General features: G+C 48.2%; 1 protein-coding gene across 1 annotated transcript in view; it reads left to right on the top strand.

Moving 5' to 3' along the window:
* The window catches only part of HYDIN (HYDIN axonemal central pair apparatus protein), a 312,592-nt gene extending 300,930 nt beyond the window's left edge, over positions 1–11,662 (top strand). The window contains exons 82-86 of the mRNA XM_058674096.1: positions 543–706; positions 1,491–1,641; positions 2,721–2,951; positions 9,488–9,712; positions 11,079–11,662. Coding sequence (XP_058530079.1) covers positions 543–706; positions 1,491–1,641; positions 2,721–2,951; positions 9,488–9,712; positions 11,079–11,561 — 1,254 coding nt within the window. The 3' untranslated portion in view covers positions 11,562–11,662. The remainder of the gene's footprint in view (positions 1–542; positions 707–1,490; positions 1,642–2,720; positions 2,952–9,487; positions 9,713–11,078) is intronic.
* The last annotated feature ends 3,504 nt before the right edge of the window (positions 11,663–15,166 follow it).

The raw sequence follows: 15,166 nt of genomic DNA, 5'->3' as shown, positions 1-15,166 counted from the left end.
GTGGGAACTCCCAGGTAATGTTGGAACAATGGCAATTTGTGAACATTACCCAGTTGGGGCTTCCCTTCATCCATACATTTCATAATTCTCTTGTTAAAACCAAGAGCTCGGTTCTGAGGTGGAGCCCTGAACCAAGCAGCAAAGTGATTCCCACATAGCTTAATTGCATCAGTAACATCGCGATGACTATCATAAACAATTTTGTAAAGGGGTCATGACCATTTTTAAATACAGCCTAATATTTGGTTGAGTCAGAATTCCATGACTTACTTAACATTTATCTGTAGTTGAATGTCCATTGCCACATTTTCTTCAATATGGTAAGGGATTTCATTCATAGATATGCATTTTTTTCAGTAAGTTCCCATGGTGGGATTCCTGGTCCAAATACCTGTGGACATTTTTATGACTCTTGAAACATATTACCATACTTGTCCCAAAGCACCATGCCTTTATGTGGATTACCATTAAGCTTGTGTGCCCACTATGGACACCTAATGAAGGACCACCTGTGTTATTCTGATCATAGTTCTTCCCCTTAGGGTACCCTCTTCTTCCCCCTCCCGGATGGGACTGGCTGGCTGTATGCTCTGCATGGGACCACTGAACTCCCCAAAGCCGTGGCCAACATCTTCCGTGAGGTACCCTGTAAGACACCCTACACTGAGCTCCTGCCAATCACCAACTGGCTGAACAAACCCCAGAGGTGAGGAGCTGGTGGGGTCAGAGATGGAGACAGAGAGCTTCCACCATTCAGTCTGGGCTTCCCAGCACCTCCAGGGGATGTTGGGGTGTGGGTGGCTGACAGAGCTCCTGAGGAGGCCCTGCACTTCCTGAACCCCATGCCTCTGGGGAGATCCCCCTACTCAGTACCATGATAAATCTCTTGGAACAAGACCTGACAAAAGATCAGTGCCCAGTGCATGTTAGGTCTCACTACCACTGTGACTACTAAGTGCTCTGTCCTAAGCCGCTTGGGTTCTTACCTTGGGAAGAGAGTGGACTGAAAGGACAGGAGGAGCTCGAGACTACACAACCCAGGCACTTTCTGTTACATGGAAGGACCCAGGGAGTGGCTGACAAGGAGTGACCTACTGAAGGCCACTGGCCTAGCGAAGAGGAGAAAGGCTACCATCTAAGTCTGTATCGTAGTTCTGCCAACAAGTCCTGCCACCTGCGTGTCTGATCTTCCCTCCTTTAGTTTCTGTCCCCTGGTTAATAAGGCAGAGTAGAAATACTAGTGCCAGTGGAGACCCACGAGGATGAAATCCCTGCAGCCCATGGAGAGCGCTCACTCAGTACCCAACGTGCAAGAAGTGGTCAGTAAATCAGTGACCAGCTTTGTGAGTGATCGCAGGCCACAGCCCTGGATCCATGCGCTCTCCACTAATGCCAGGGTTCAGGTGGAACCTTCCCTCCCTTCTTTCCTTCCTTTGGGCAAACACCCCTAACTTCCTGTCTCCCTTTGTCACATGCCTGTGCCACCCCAGATTCCGAGTCATTGTGGAAATAATCAAGCCAGAGAAGCCAGACCTCAGTATCACAATGAAGGGCCTCGATTACATCGACGTACTGTCCGGCTCCAAGAAAGACTACAAACTCAACTTCTTTTCCCACAAGGAGGGGCTGTACAGTGCAAAGGTATCTAGGGGTCAGAACCACAGCCCTAGACCCCTGGAGGTTTTGCCCCAAGGTGGGTGAGGCCAACATCAGGAAGCAACAGGTAGCCTCCCACAGTCCCTGCTGCCAGGCACAACCATCTCACCGAATTCATTCTTGTTCAGCAAGCACCTATTGAACATGTATGCCCTGTACTGCATACTAAGTGTTGGTAACACAACCCTGGCCAAAAATCAGACAGCATCTTATGTCATGCAACACAGTCTAGTGGAGGAGGGAGAGGGCCATTACTCAGGTAACTGGAGCAGGTGTATAAACTCACCAGATGAGGTACGTGTTTTAAGAGAAAGGAGTACACGCAGATCAGCTCTTGGGGAAGATCAAGGCTAAAGACAACCTGTGGGAGGACCATCGCTCAGGTAGTAGTTGAAGCCACTGCTGCGCTGAAATTGACAGGAGAGAGATCTTAAAGTGGGGGGGAGGTAAGACTATCTAGAAACACGTGCACACACAGAAGGGACACTGGCAAAAACCACCAAAGACACGTGGCACGCCAGTCCCACAAACAACCCTCCTCAGACCCACGTTCACAGCCAAGATTCTAAAGAAAATCTGAGAATCAAGGAATCATGAAGCATCTGAAGGGAGGTGGGAAAGGCAAAAACCATAAAAGGGAATTTGCAGCTCAATGAAAAGAAAAAAATTACTTATTAGTCCCAGTTTGGTATGGTGGTTTTGGAAACTGTTTTAGCAGCAATAGGAATGGGAGGAATAAAGCGTACCCCAACTTGAGCTTCCTGAGGCTTGCTTCTTCTCACGGTCCCCACTGGAGACAGGAGGGCTCGCTGGCACTGGACACTGCTCTGTTCCACCATCTCATGCAAGCCCAGGCTTTTCATCATCTCCCACTTTGAAGAGTCAGACCAAAGTGCCTCAGAGAAAGGCTAGCGGGCCGGGACGCAGAGGGGCTGGGAGAGCCATGTCACCTGTTTCTCAGGCTCCATCTTCCAGGCAGGGCCAACAGAGAAGGAGCTTCTGAAAGTGTGCAGAAGTCCGTTGTCTAATCCTACCCTCCCTCTCCCTTTTCCCTGGGAATGCAGGTGATCTTCCGAAACGAGGTGACCAATGAGTTCCTGTACTACATGGTGAGTTTCAGGGTCACCCCGTCCGGTATCATCAAGGCCCTCGAGATGACGAGCCCGGTCCGGCAGAGTGCCACAACTTCCATCAAGGTGGAAAACCCCCTGCCCTACTCTGTGACCTTCGCCACCGAATGCCGGGTACCCGACATCAGCCTGCCCTCCCAGTTCTCCGTGCCCGCCAACTCTGAGGTACAAGCCTGGCCAAACCAGGGGCACATAGTTTGGCCAAAGTAGACAACTTTGTTATGAGCCTTGTCTTTAGTATTTGTTTGTCTCATTCAAGCCAAAGTTGGTTGGTTGCTTGCTTTGTTTTTTTGGTGGGAGGAAGACAGGTGCTAGTTGTAAGACTAGCAAAGAACATACATGATGAAAAGGGAAGCCGGCTATGTAAGTGTCCAGTGTACATACCTGCACTCACATGCTGCTTCAGGAAGCATCCTCCAGAAACCTCTGACCCCTGTTGGAATGAGCCACAGTCATCCCAAGGCCTGAAATAGTGAACTAGCATTCAGAATTGCCACACAGTACGAGAGTTGATATGTCCTTCCATCACCTATGCCCTGGTCCTCTGTTACTTCTCTGCTCACACGCTCTGGGACCCATAAGTAAAATAAGGGTGACATCGATGCAAGCACTATGATAGCATAACAACTGGTCTGCTGACTGAGCTGTCAACTAAGTGACTAGTGGGTGAGTAGCATGTGTTGTGTGGATATACCAGACAGAGGGATGACCTGCTCTGTTGCAGCAGAGCAGGACACTGCAGGGTTTCAACATGATGCTCAGAGTGCTACACATTTTCTAACTGATGAATTGTTTGTTTCTGGAAATTTCCGAGGAGTGTTTTCAGACCATGGCTAACCACAGGTAACTGAATCCAGGAAAGGTTAAACTAAAGACTGACCCCCAAGGCCTAGCATGGTAGCCTAGCAACTAAAGTCCTTGCCTTGAATGTTCTAGGATCCTATATGGGCACTGGTTTACATCCCAGCAGCCCTGCTTCCCTTCCAGCTCCCTGCTTGTGACTGGGAAAGCAGTCGAGGATGATTCAAAGCCTTGGGACCCTGTACCCGTGTGGGAGACCTGGAAGAGGCTCCAGGCTCCAGCCATTTCAGTCACTCAGGGAGTGAATCAACGGATGGGAGATCTTTCTCTCTGTCTCTCCTCCTCCCTGTATACCTGACTTTCCAATTTAAAAAATTAAAAAGAAAGACTGACCCGTGTGCCGCCATGATTGTGAGTTTATCTGTTTCTCCCGTAGTTTGTCACCTTTTGCTTTACACACTTTGAAGCTGTTCCAGTTAAAATTAGTGGTTTTCTAGTGAAAGTCCATTTTGTCTAATATTAATGCAGCTTTTTTCTGGTTGGTGTCTGCAGATGTATGTTTTTGAGCCTCATACTTCCTACCTTTCTGGATCCTTATGATTTCAGCATCTCTCTTCTACACACTCTTAGGTGAGACGGATTTTCATCTCATCTGTCAACATTGCCTCATGGCTTTTTTTTCCTCACATTTGGTCTCTCACTGAAGCACCTACATCATTTATACTTAATGTGAATACTGACCTAGTTCAGCTATATACTACAAAGTATTCTTGCTATCGGCTGTCTTGCATTTTCTTTTTTTCTTTTTGTTTTCTAGCCATAACTTCCTGGTGTAGCTTCACTTTGCCATTGCTCCCATGAGCTTTTTCCCTGCCCCTGTAAAAATCAAAATCAAATAAGGAGGAGCTTTTACAGTTTGTTTGCTCGGCTGCCCGTTTTCTCTGGGTTTTAGCTTCCCAGTGTATCTGTTGCAGTCACGTAGATTTTGCTTTCCTAGCTTCACCTTCAGGCAGAGTTCTCTTAGAAGGGCGCCTCGAGCTCTTGGTTTTGAGAATTCAGACAGCCTCTGCTGCCCCATATCGTCTCGCCTCAGTGTGGTAGTTTGCAAGCAACAATGAACTCCCATAAACTTAGTGCATTCCAGCTTCGGCTGCTGTTGTCAGATTGTCTGACTAGAGGGCACTGCTCAATCCAAGGGTGGTGTCCAGCTTCTCTGGCTGTTGGGGCCCCTGTGTCCTTGCCTTCCTTTTACAACCTGCCGTGGAGGAGCTGAGGGCATGAGCCCCACAGCCATGAGTGGTTTGGCCTTCCCCACTCATGTGGAGGTCCAAAAGGTTAACTTTCTCATTGAGTTTTGTTACAGCTATTGGCCACGGGTTCTTGCTGCTGTTAACCTAGTTGATCTGTGTGTTTTGTGGGGAGATTTGGGGAGATTCCAAACTATACTGCTGCTACCTGCTGAAAACCAGGACTGGCATTTTATGTGTGATATTAATAAAAGGCTTTTTCCCAGTCAGTATAAATCATCCCAGACTATTGCACCAAGCCGACTGGGGCAGGTGATCTGGATCCAAACTCACGTGATTGTTGATTGCTGGCTGTTGGCTGAAGGCTTCACTGCCTCCCCACGTTCTCCCTAGAGCTGCCATCCCCTGATGGGGAAGGTCTAAGAGAGAGAGAGGGAGGGAGGGGGAGAGAGAGAGAGAGACAGACAGACAGACAGACAGACCACAGGAAGAAGAGTGCAGAAGTGAGAAGCCACAGTCTTTGGCTACCTAACCTCTGAAGGGACGTGACACCTCTTTGGCCATGTGGTAGTGACCACATGGAACAATCCTGGTACAGTGTGGGAAGGAACTATGGGAGGAGACGTGGTGGATTAGGGTTCATCTTGAACCTGTCTGTCCAAGGATCAATTTGGATATTTAAAATATTGAGATTCCAATCCATAAGGGAATCTCCACTTATTTCATTCTTCTTTAGTTTCCCTCAGGAATCTTTTCATTTTCTTGTTAAAATGTGTATATTTTCATACTATTATACATGATATTCGTATAAATTTCCATCTTCTTCACAGAGTAATAGAGATATTTCCCAGTACCTATAAAACTGTGTCACATAATGCAATGTAATCAATAAAAATATATATATATAATTGATTTTTATATACTAACTTTGTACCCATCTTATAAAATTCACTTAGTGTCTTTAATCATAGATTATTGAATTTCCTGCATGCACAGGTATACAGTCTGAAATAATTTCAATTTTGTTTTATTCTTTCTGAGTATTTTCCTTTAACTTCCTTTCGATGCCTCATGGTACCATATAGAAGCTCCAGAACAGTGAAGAATGGCAACAGGAGGAATTGTTCTCTTGCTCCTGAACTTGAAAGAAAAACATTCGAAGGCTCATTAAGTACGTTATTTGCTTTAGGTTTCTTATTACCAGATTAACACCATCCCCTTGTATTCTTAGTTTGCTGAGAGCTTTCTTCTTTTCCTTGGAACTGTACCAGTGGAATGCATAGCATCTGTTCTCATTTGTGTTCATAAGATTTTTAAATACGGTGAATGCTTGTTGAGTCGCCAGCTACTGTTACTGCATCTATTGAAATGCATATATGGTTGTCCTGTCAGAATGGTGACTGGCTGGTTGCTTTCTCAAAGCCGACATTGCATTCATAGAATGAACCCAACCTGGACCTAACCTTTATTATACCGCTGGATTAAAGCAGAAAATATTTTATTGTTTTTTTGATAACTATGTTTAAGAGGGGCATTGGCACTCACTTTTTTTCTTTCTCTTTTCATTGTTGTTCCACTGTCACTTGTGGAATATAAGAATGCTTTTATCCTTGATTGTTTGGCATGACATAACTATGATCTTCTCTAAGTCAATTTTTTATTATTGAGTACATTTCTTGTGTTATAAGCTAATAATTTTTTAACGTCTTCTTGTATGTGTTTATACATTTGTCCATGTTATCTGATTCTTTTTTAACAAAATTTATTTCTTTTTTATTCGAAAGTCAGATATACGGAGAGGAGGAAAAAGAGAGAAAGAGCCTCCATCCGCTGATTCATTCCCCAGGTGGCCACAGCAGCCAGAGATGAGCCGATCTGAAGCCAGGAGCTGGGAGCCTCCTCCGGGCTGTGCACACAGGTGCAGGGTCCCAAGGCCTTGGGCCGTCCTCCACTGCCTTCCCAGGCCACAGGCAGAGTGCCAGATGGGAATCAGGGCTGCCAGGATTAGAACCAGCGCCCATATGGGATCCCAGCACATGCAAGACAAGGACTTTAAGCCACGAGGCTACCACACTGGGCCCTACTTGATTCTTTTTCTTTTTTCTTTTTTTTTTTTAATATTTATTTACTTTTGAAAATCAGATATACAAAGAGGAGGAGAGGCAGAGAGGAATATCTTCCGTACGATGATTCACTCCCCAAGCAGCCACAATGGCCGGTGCTGCGCTGATCTGAAGCCGGGAACCTGGAACTTTCTTCCAGGTCTCCCACGCAGATGCAGGGTCCCAAGGCTTTGGGCCGTCCTTGACTGCTTTCCCAGGCCACAAGCAGGGAGCTGGATGGGAAATGGGACCTCCGGGATACAAACTGATGCCCAAAAGGGATCCCAGTGCATGTAAGGTGAGGACTTTAGCTACTAGGCTACCACATCAGGCCCTATCTGATTCTTTTTAATTCTTTTGTTAATTTTTTGGGTTTTTTAAAGATTTATTTATTTTTATTACAAAGTCAGATATACAGAGAGGAGAGACAGAGAGGAAGATCTTCCGTCCGATGATTCACTCCCCAAGTAAGCCACAACAGCCGGTGCTGCGCCGATCCGATGCCGGGAACCTGGAACCTCCTCCGGGTCTCCCACATGGGTGCAGGGTCCCAAGGCTTTGGGCCGTCCTCGACTGTGCTCCCAGGCCACAAGCAGGGAGCTGGATGGGAAGCAGAGCTGCCGGGATTAGAACCGGCGCCCATATGGGATCCCGGGGCGTTCAAGGTGAGGACTTTAGTTGCTAGGCCACGCCGCCGGGCCCTGTTAATTTATTTGAAAGAGTTACAGAGAGAGAATCTTTGATTCCCTGGTTCACTGACCAGATGGCTACAACAGCCAGTGCTGGATCAGGCAGATGCTAACAGCCAGGAGCTCCACCCAAGTCTCCCACAGTGGTGGCCGGGCCCAAACACCTGAGCCATCGTCTGCTGCTTTTCCCAGGCCATTGGGTTCAGAAGAGGAGTAGCCAAGACAGGAACCAGCCCCTGGGTGGGAATCTGGTGTCACCGGCGATGGCTTCATCTGCTGTTGCCACAATGCCAGCGCCCCATCTGATATTTTTCTGACTGTGGCAAAATCACCCAAATTTGTATTCTACCTTCTTTTCTGTTAAACACATGTAATCTCACCAATACACCATTTTTAGTCTAGATTTTTCAATAGGAAAAATATTTTTTTCTAAAAACTACCTACTATAATCAAACTATAAACTGTGCAAAAGTGTATAAAATAAAAAGTGAAAGTTCTCACAGTCCCAATTCCTCCATCCTAACCTAATTACTGTAACAATCTGGTGTATGAGGGTATCTAAGAAAGTGGTGGAAAACAGTAGAAATGAAACATGTTTGTTGTAGTATAAATTTTTTTGGAATACATGCAATTTTTCTTCATAATATACATTTCCAAAAAGCCAGTTTTCATGAAATTTTTGAAGACCCTTCATACGCTTGGATTTTAGAATTTTTGAAACAAGGAAGATTATGTTTTACTTCCCTTTTCCATGCATTTAGTTCCATTTTTCCATGCTTTAAAATAAAAAGGTTTATCTGACAGGCTGGGTTGTGGAGAGAAAGAAAGAGAGGGAGAGACAGAGAGTTTTTCCTTCTGCTGGTTCACCCTCCGACTGGCCGTAACCAACAGGGCTGTACCATGCTAAAGCCAGGATCCAGATTCTTCTTCCAGGTCTCGTGTGGGTGCGTGTGTCCAAGCACTTGGACCGCCTGGCCCTGCTTTTCCAGGAGCCCTGACATAGAGCTAAATCGGACGTGCAGCAGCCGGAACTCAAACTGGTGCCCGACTGAGATGCAGCGTGACACACAGCAGCTTTCCCGGCCACAGCGCAGCGCCAGACCCCTTTCCACACCTTTGCAAGTTCCTTCACACGTGCTCACATCCTCGTTTCTCTTTATGTGTGGACAAAAAATCAGTTCACACTGCGTATACATTTCTGGAATCTCCATTTAGAAGATGACGCAAACTAAAAGATGACTTTTAGTTTGGTGCTTAGAGCTGAAGTCTTTCTCGGTGGCTCTATATGATTCCACTGAAATTTATTGAACTAATTCCATACCCTTGATGCATTTGAGTTGTTTCACTTGTTTTGCTGTTACTAACCCTGAGCTTTGGTCCTGGTTTGATTCTGTCCGGACAGTAACAGGAAGGACATGGATGGACACACATACACATACACACACACATACCCCCCCCACACACACACCATACACACACACACACACACACACACACAACCCAGGAAGCTGTTCTGAGACTGGCTATGAGCAAGGAAAGAGCTGGCTGGCCCTCAGTCCTCCAGCTGACAGGGTCCTCCTCATCTCCCTCAGGGTGGAGCCCAGGAGAGGATCCAGTACCCACTTGCAAGGCCAAAGAAATTTGTGACATAAACATACTAGACAAGGGAAGGCTAGCAGACACACAGGGCAGGAAGAAGGGGCCTTGGTGGCCAAGGGTCCCCAGCTTGAGAGCAGTGTGAAGATTTGCCTGTGAAGCATTACATCTGCCACTAACCCCCCTGTGAGGTCTCACAGGCCCCTGAGTGGCACAGGATGGGCCGGACTCCCCGTGTGACACCCTGCCTTTCTCTTCTCATGCAGGGCACATTCTCATTTGAATTCCAGCCCCTCAAAGCTGGAGAGACCACAGGGAGACTGACTTTGCACAATAGCGATCTGGGTTACTACCAGTACGAGCTCAACTTGAAGGCAGTGCCAGCGCCCCCAGAAAAGCCCGTCCACTTCCAGACGGTTCTTGGCAGCAGTCAGAGCATCTTCGCCAAGTTCATCAATTATACACGGCAGAAGACAGAATACTTGTGCAAGGTCAGTGGCCCCCACCCCACTCTCCGCCCACCCTCCCTCCCCGGAAGTCTGAACTCACAGGAAAGCGGAGGCCAAAGGGGATGAAAAAAAAAGCCAAGAGCTGAAAGCCTCATGGTCACTACAACGCCTTGGGGGGGCCTGAATCTAAGCCTGGAAACCCCCAGCTAGACACAGATAGCCCCAGGCCCAGGTTCTTCCTGCACAGGTTTCTGTTTCAACCCTGACCCAGCAAGTGCATGGGTGGAGAATTCTACCTCCCACAGCATTCTAAGGGGCCCATAAAGGGAGGCAGTGTAGCCTGGTGGCCACAAGTAAGGGATGTGGGAAGTCGGATGTGAACTTGATTCCTGGTTTCACCACTTTTTGTATGAATAATTTACTTAAGCTGTCTAAGCTCATCACTACGTGGAGACAATTTCCCAGCCTTGGCCCATTGTCTGTTGCGATACCTGGCTATCACAGATGGGGTCATGTATAAAGAATAAACGATTCTTCAGCTCATGGTTCCAGAGGCGGAGTGACCACAGGTCCAAAGACTGAGAGCCTGGTGAAAAGAGGAGCCCTCAGCCTCAGAGTGGCCCAGGTTCCTGGTCATCCTGTCAGTCAGGAGACAGCAAGCTATGCTAGGCAAGGCGCTTGGCAGTTGGAAAAGGGAAGGTTGAGCCCTCACATGTGCTGTTAGTCCAGTAAGGATGCACAGGGGGCTCTGCCCCTCACAGCCACCCGGGGACCCAGCCAAAGGATCACCCCCACTTCAGCTACCTTCATAGACCAAGGGCATCCTGACCCCCTCATCACAGGTGGGGAATACGTCATCTTCCCTCTTCAGAATAGCTCTGCTTCCTCAAGCCCAGGGCCCCTTCCTGATCCAAGCTGGGTACAACATAACCATCCTTTTCAAGAACTTCCATCACACACACTGTGAGAGAACCCGGCCTTCCATGTACACACCATAGATGCCGCTCAGCCCAAGAATAACGATCATCTCCAATGTTTCCAGGCCCAGCATCAGAAGGGTGAAACAACCCCAGTTACGGGTACATAAGGCTCTAGTGTGGAAGTGACACCTTTCACTTCTCCCTACAGCTACTTGTCCAGAACTAGCCCAACATGTTCACAAGGAGCCAGAATGTTCCATCATCCATGCCCGTGGGAAGAAAGAGGAACCAGAGCCCAAGGACCGCCCTGCCCACATAATCTGGCCGTGTGTCTTTGGGCACGTTGTTGGCATCTGTTTACCTCTGTTTCTTGGTAGCAGAAGAGGGATAGTAACTGGCAATATATACCCTGTATGTGAGCTTGGAGCAGCCGACTTAATAAATTGTCCAGCCTCACCCAAACACCCATTCCTTTGTTGCCCTTCCAGACGGACTGCCCAGACTTCCACACAGAAAGAGTTATCAGTGCAGCCGCCGGAGCCCAGGGCGGCACGGAAGTCAGCGTGGAGGTCTTATTCGAGCCCAGCCACCTGGGTGAAACCAAGGGCATCCTGACTCTGTCATCATTCATGGGCGGGGAATACATCATCCCCCTCTTTGGCATGGCTCTGCCCCCCAAGCCCCAGGGGCCCTTCCTGATCCGAGCAGGGTACAACATCATCATTCCTTTCAAGAACATCTTCTTCCACACTGTGAACTTCTCCTACATTGTGGAGAACCCGGCCTTCACCGTACGCGCCATAGACACCACACGGCCCAAGAAGATCAACAACATCACAGTCTTCTTTGAAGGAAACCCATCGGGCAGCAAAACCCCCATCACCTCCAAGCTGATTGTCTGCTGCCCTCCTGGGGAAGGCAGTGAGACTGGGATCAAGTGGGTCTACTACCTGAAGGGGATAACCCCTTAGTGGCAATCCTGTGGTGGCCAGAACCCACCAAAGGCTGTTTGCTTGGCCTCAAGGGCCGCATGTTGTCCTCGCCTGACAATAGAGTGGGGGAAAACATAATATTTCTATGGGGTTTGTCATCTTTTAATCCTCATTCATGGAGCCAAGTATTTCTTTCCTGTATGTTTTCCAAATGCAGTTATGAAGTGTAAATTTCCTGTCAGTCACTAGAGGTGCATACACCCAATAGATTCTGATTTCATTCACTGAATCCTTACAAGTCTCTGAATCTTTTTTTTCCCTTGACACAACTGCAAAGCTCAAGTATTCCGCAGAAATCTTCCTTTTGAATAAGAAAGGACAGGTGTCTCACCGTGCAGCGCTTTGCAGTCTCTTTTTGCAGTCCATACTGAGTCAAAGAGCCCTTGGCCATAACTCTACATTGATGTGATATTTTGTTGTGCTTTCTCATTCAAGTCAGATAAGTCACATTCAAAGCAGTGAACATGTAACATTAGAGCGTCCTGGGATGTTCCCATTCCCTTTCACTGTTGCTTTTTATACCATCAGTCTCAAATCCTGGACCTGTTCCCCAAGGAAAGTTCTCACTGAGGACCAGGTCCTTGTTGGGGATTAATAAATGAGGTCGTGCAGAACTGAATTTTTTTATTATGGCAGCAGAGCAGTCATCATCTTGCAGGATGATGCACTGAGACAAAGTGAGGGTTTTTATACTTTTACAAAAGCAGAGTGCAAATGGTGGGAAAGCAGGTGTGCGGAGCACAGATTAGCTGAGTCTCCACAGGGTCAGAATAATCCATAACAGTTCCAAGCACAGGGTAGGTGAAAGTAGTTCTACTGTGGGAAGGAAATGATTAGGCAACATTCCAAGGGACAACAACGCATCAGACACTGGAATCAGGCCTTCCACGACTCCAGGACTGTCCCTGGCTCTTGCTTGTACACAGGAGGTTCTGCTTTATGTCTCTTGACATGTCTGCCAAGCATCCACATTAGTCCTAATGAAAGGCTAAAGATGCCCCTGGCTCATTCTTTCCTACAAGAGTGGTTTGTTATCACTCCACCTGCACATCCAGTCACCTACTTTTCTCACACAGAACCCAACCCTTCCCCAGGTCTGACTTGATTGATGCGAAAAAGGGCCTGTCCATCACGTATCTAGGTCTTGTACTACAGCACTGAGAACCAAAACTGCACCTGGTTCAAACACGCACTTGACCACTTGAGTCATGAATCCTTTCCCAGGGGAAGGACCATGTCGCGGCTGGCCACGATGAAACTGCAGCTATTTTGTGCACACATAAAGGGCAACAATTGAAGTCAGTGCCTTTTGGTAGGAATACTCTGGAAGCTCTACGTCCAAGGGGGCATCGAAGCCCCCTGCCTTAACCCAGAGCCTTGGTTCCACAGCTGCCACTTTCCTTCCCACTCTGCCCCCACCCAGGGCCTTGTAGTGTGTCTTCATAGGAGCCTGTGCTTGATGCTACCTCCTGCTGAGATAAAGATGATTATGGTCAACTGGCCCTAGAGAGGATTTGCTTTGCTCAAACTCTGGGGGACAATGTCTTATATAACGCCACCAACTGTTTCTCACTCTTCCAAGCACTGTACGAACAAGGCAACAGCACACAGACACAGGTGAATAAACATTGTGAGATGTTGGACAATGTGCCAGCAGGCTTCTCAGTCACTCCCTGGACCAGAATCTGAGCCTGGTGGAGTCAGCCAGGGGCAAGGGCACCATCACCCTTGGCACCCCTGCCTGCCCAGCCAAGTACACATGAGCTCAGTTATCAACATTTCCTAGACCATCATGTCTCTGTAGGAGCTTCTGACTCAAAAGTAGGATGAGAAAGAAACCAGTTTCTTAGCAACCTGAGCTAGAATGTAGTTTCAGGAAGAGAGAATACCTTATGATTAAAAAAATTTTTTTGTTTAGTTTCCTCATAGTTTCAGTTATTGAAAAACCACGTCATGCTATGACCCTTGGGAAATTTAGTTCACTTTTGAGAAAAAAAGCCAAACCCATAAGCAAACAGATGAAAATGCTACATACAATGGTGGTGAAAATTAATACAGTGAGGAAACAGACCTAAATCATTCTCACTGATTTAATTCTTTTCATGTTTCGTGACCAAAGTCCTACCAGCACAAACTGTTAACACATTCAGAAAGGTCCTTGGTGGTACTACTTTCTGTCAAGGAACGAAACCATTAGACAATGTACCTTCTCTGCCGAAGCGTCTATCTGGGGAGTCTTAACATCATTAGTGCACCTGACTGCCTTCGTCAGACCCTGTTGGAAAAGCTTTTAACAACTGCAAACTCCCATCAGCGTAGGAAAAAGTGCTTTTTGTGAAGCTGTCCGGACCCAGTTTCTCCAAGATTTACTGAATTTGGGATCGACCCCTGTATTTGTTTTCTCCAGCAACATAAACAACCACAAACCTAGCGACCTAAAACAACACAGGCTTGGCTCCAGAGCAGTAGCCTGGCGGCTGAAGTCCTCGTGAAACTGTTGAATGCCAAATTTGTGTTTACTGTAATACTGTGCGAGCATAGTTGCGGGTTTTTTTTTAGATATCTGGGGAAGATGGGAACGCTGGGCCAGGACACACCACCCTAGCCCCAGCCCCCGGGTGGGGGTGCTGCAGATTGCTCTGGGAAGGTTGTCCGGGATATACTGAAGTGGGAGCAGCTAAGGGCATGTTTGACAGGGGAGGAATGATTTCTAGGGTATTCCATGGACTGGGCCACTGCACTTGCAGGTAGGCACGGGAGCGGAGACCAGAGGGCATGTCTGGATCAGGCCAAGGGCACCAGCCTGCCCATGTGTGAGACCTGGGCTGGGCTAAATAGCAGCACTTGCCACCTACTGGTGTACACAAAAGCTGGAGCTGGGTGGCATGCCTGGCCACCAGTACCATGGCAAGGGCATGCCACACTGGGCCTCAGCACCCACCGGAACACAGGAGAACCAGACCTAGGGGCAGATTCTGTAGCGGATTTGTAGGCCCACCTCTGTGGGACTGCAGCACAGGCTGGCTGGTGTGGAGAGCTGGGGACAGTGACGTGACTGAGCCAGGCTGCGCCACAGAACTCACATGGCAGGAGCCCATCTGACACAGCTGGGGCTGGGAGGAGGTTGGGCGGGACCAGGCTGCAGCACAAACCGACACATGCAAAAGCCAGGACTGAGGGCAGACCATTGCCAGGCAGGGCTACGGCACCCTCCCCTGGGCACATGTGAGATCTAGGGCTGCCAGCAGGCCTGATAGGGGAACTCGGGGAACTCCCTTGCTAGACCACAGCTCCCACTGGCATGCATGAGATCCAGGACAGGATCTCATGCACTCAGCTGGACTAGGCTGCAATGTCTGCCAGTGAGAGCTGAGACTGCCGGTGAGCCATGCCAGGCTGGGTCAAAGTACCTGCAAGCACATACAAGAGCCAGGAATGGGAAGAGCCTGCTAGGGGGAACTCTGGGGACTCCCCTGCTAGGCTGCAGCTCCCCTCGGTGAGTGTGAGAGCCAGGGATGTGAGCAAACTGGGCTGGGCGAGGCTGCAGCACCCATCAGCATGCTTGGGTCTGCAGGCAGGCCAGA

The sequence above is a fragment of the Ochotona princeps genome, chromosome 16 (genome assembly GCF_030435755.1).
Source record: "Ochotona princeps isolate mOchPri1 chromosome 16, mOchPri1.hap1, whole genome shotgun sequence".
Lineage (NCBI taxonomy): Eukaryota > Metazoa > Chordata > Mammalia > Lagomorpha > Ochotonidae > Ochotona > Ochotona princeps.
The sequence above is the reverse complement of the archived record's forward strand: the minus strand, read 5'-3'. Positions and strand labels throughout refer to the sequence as shown.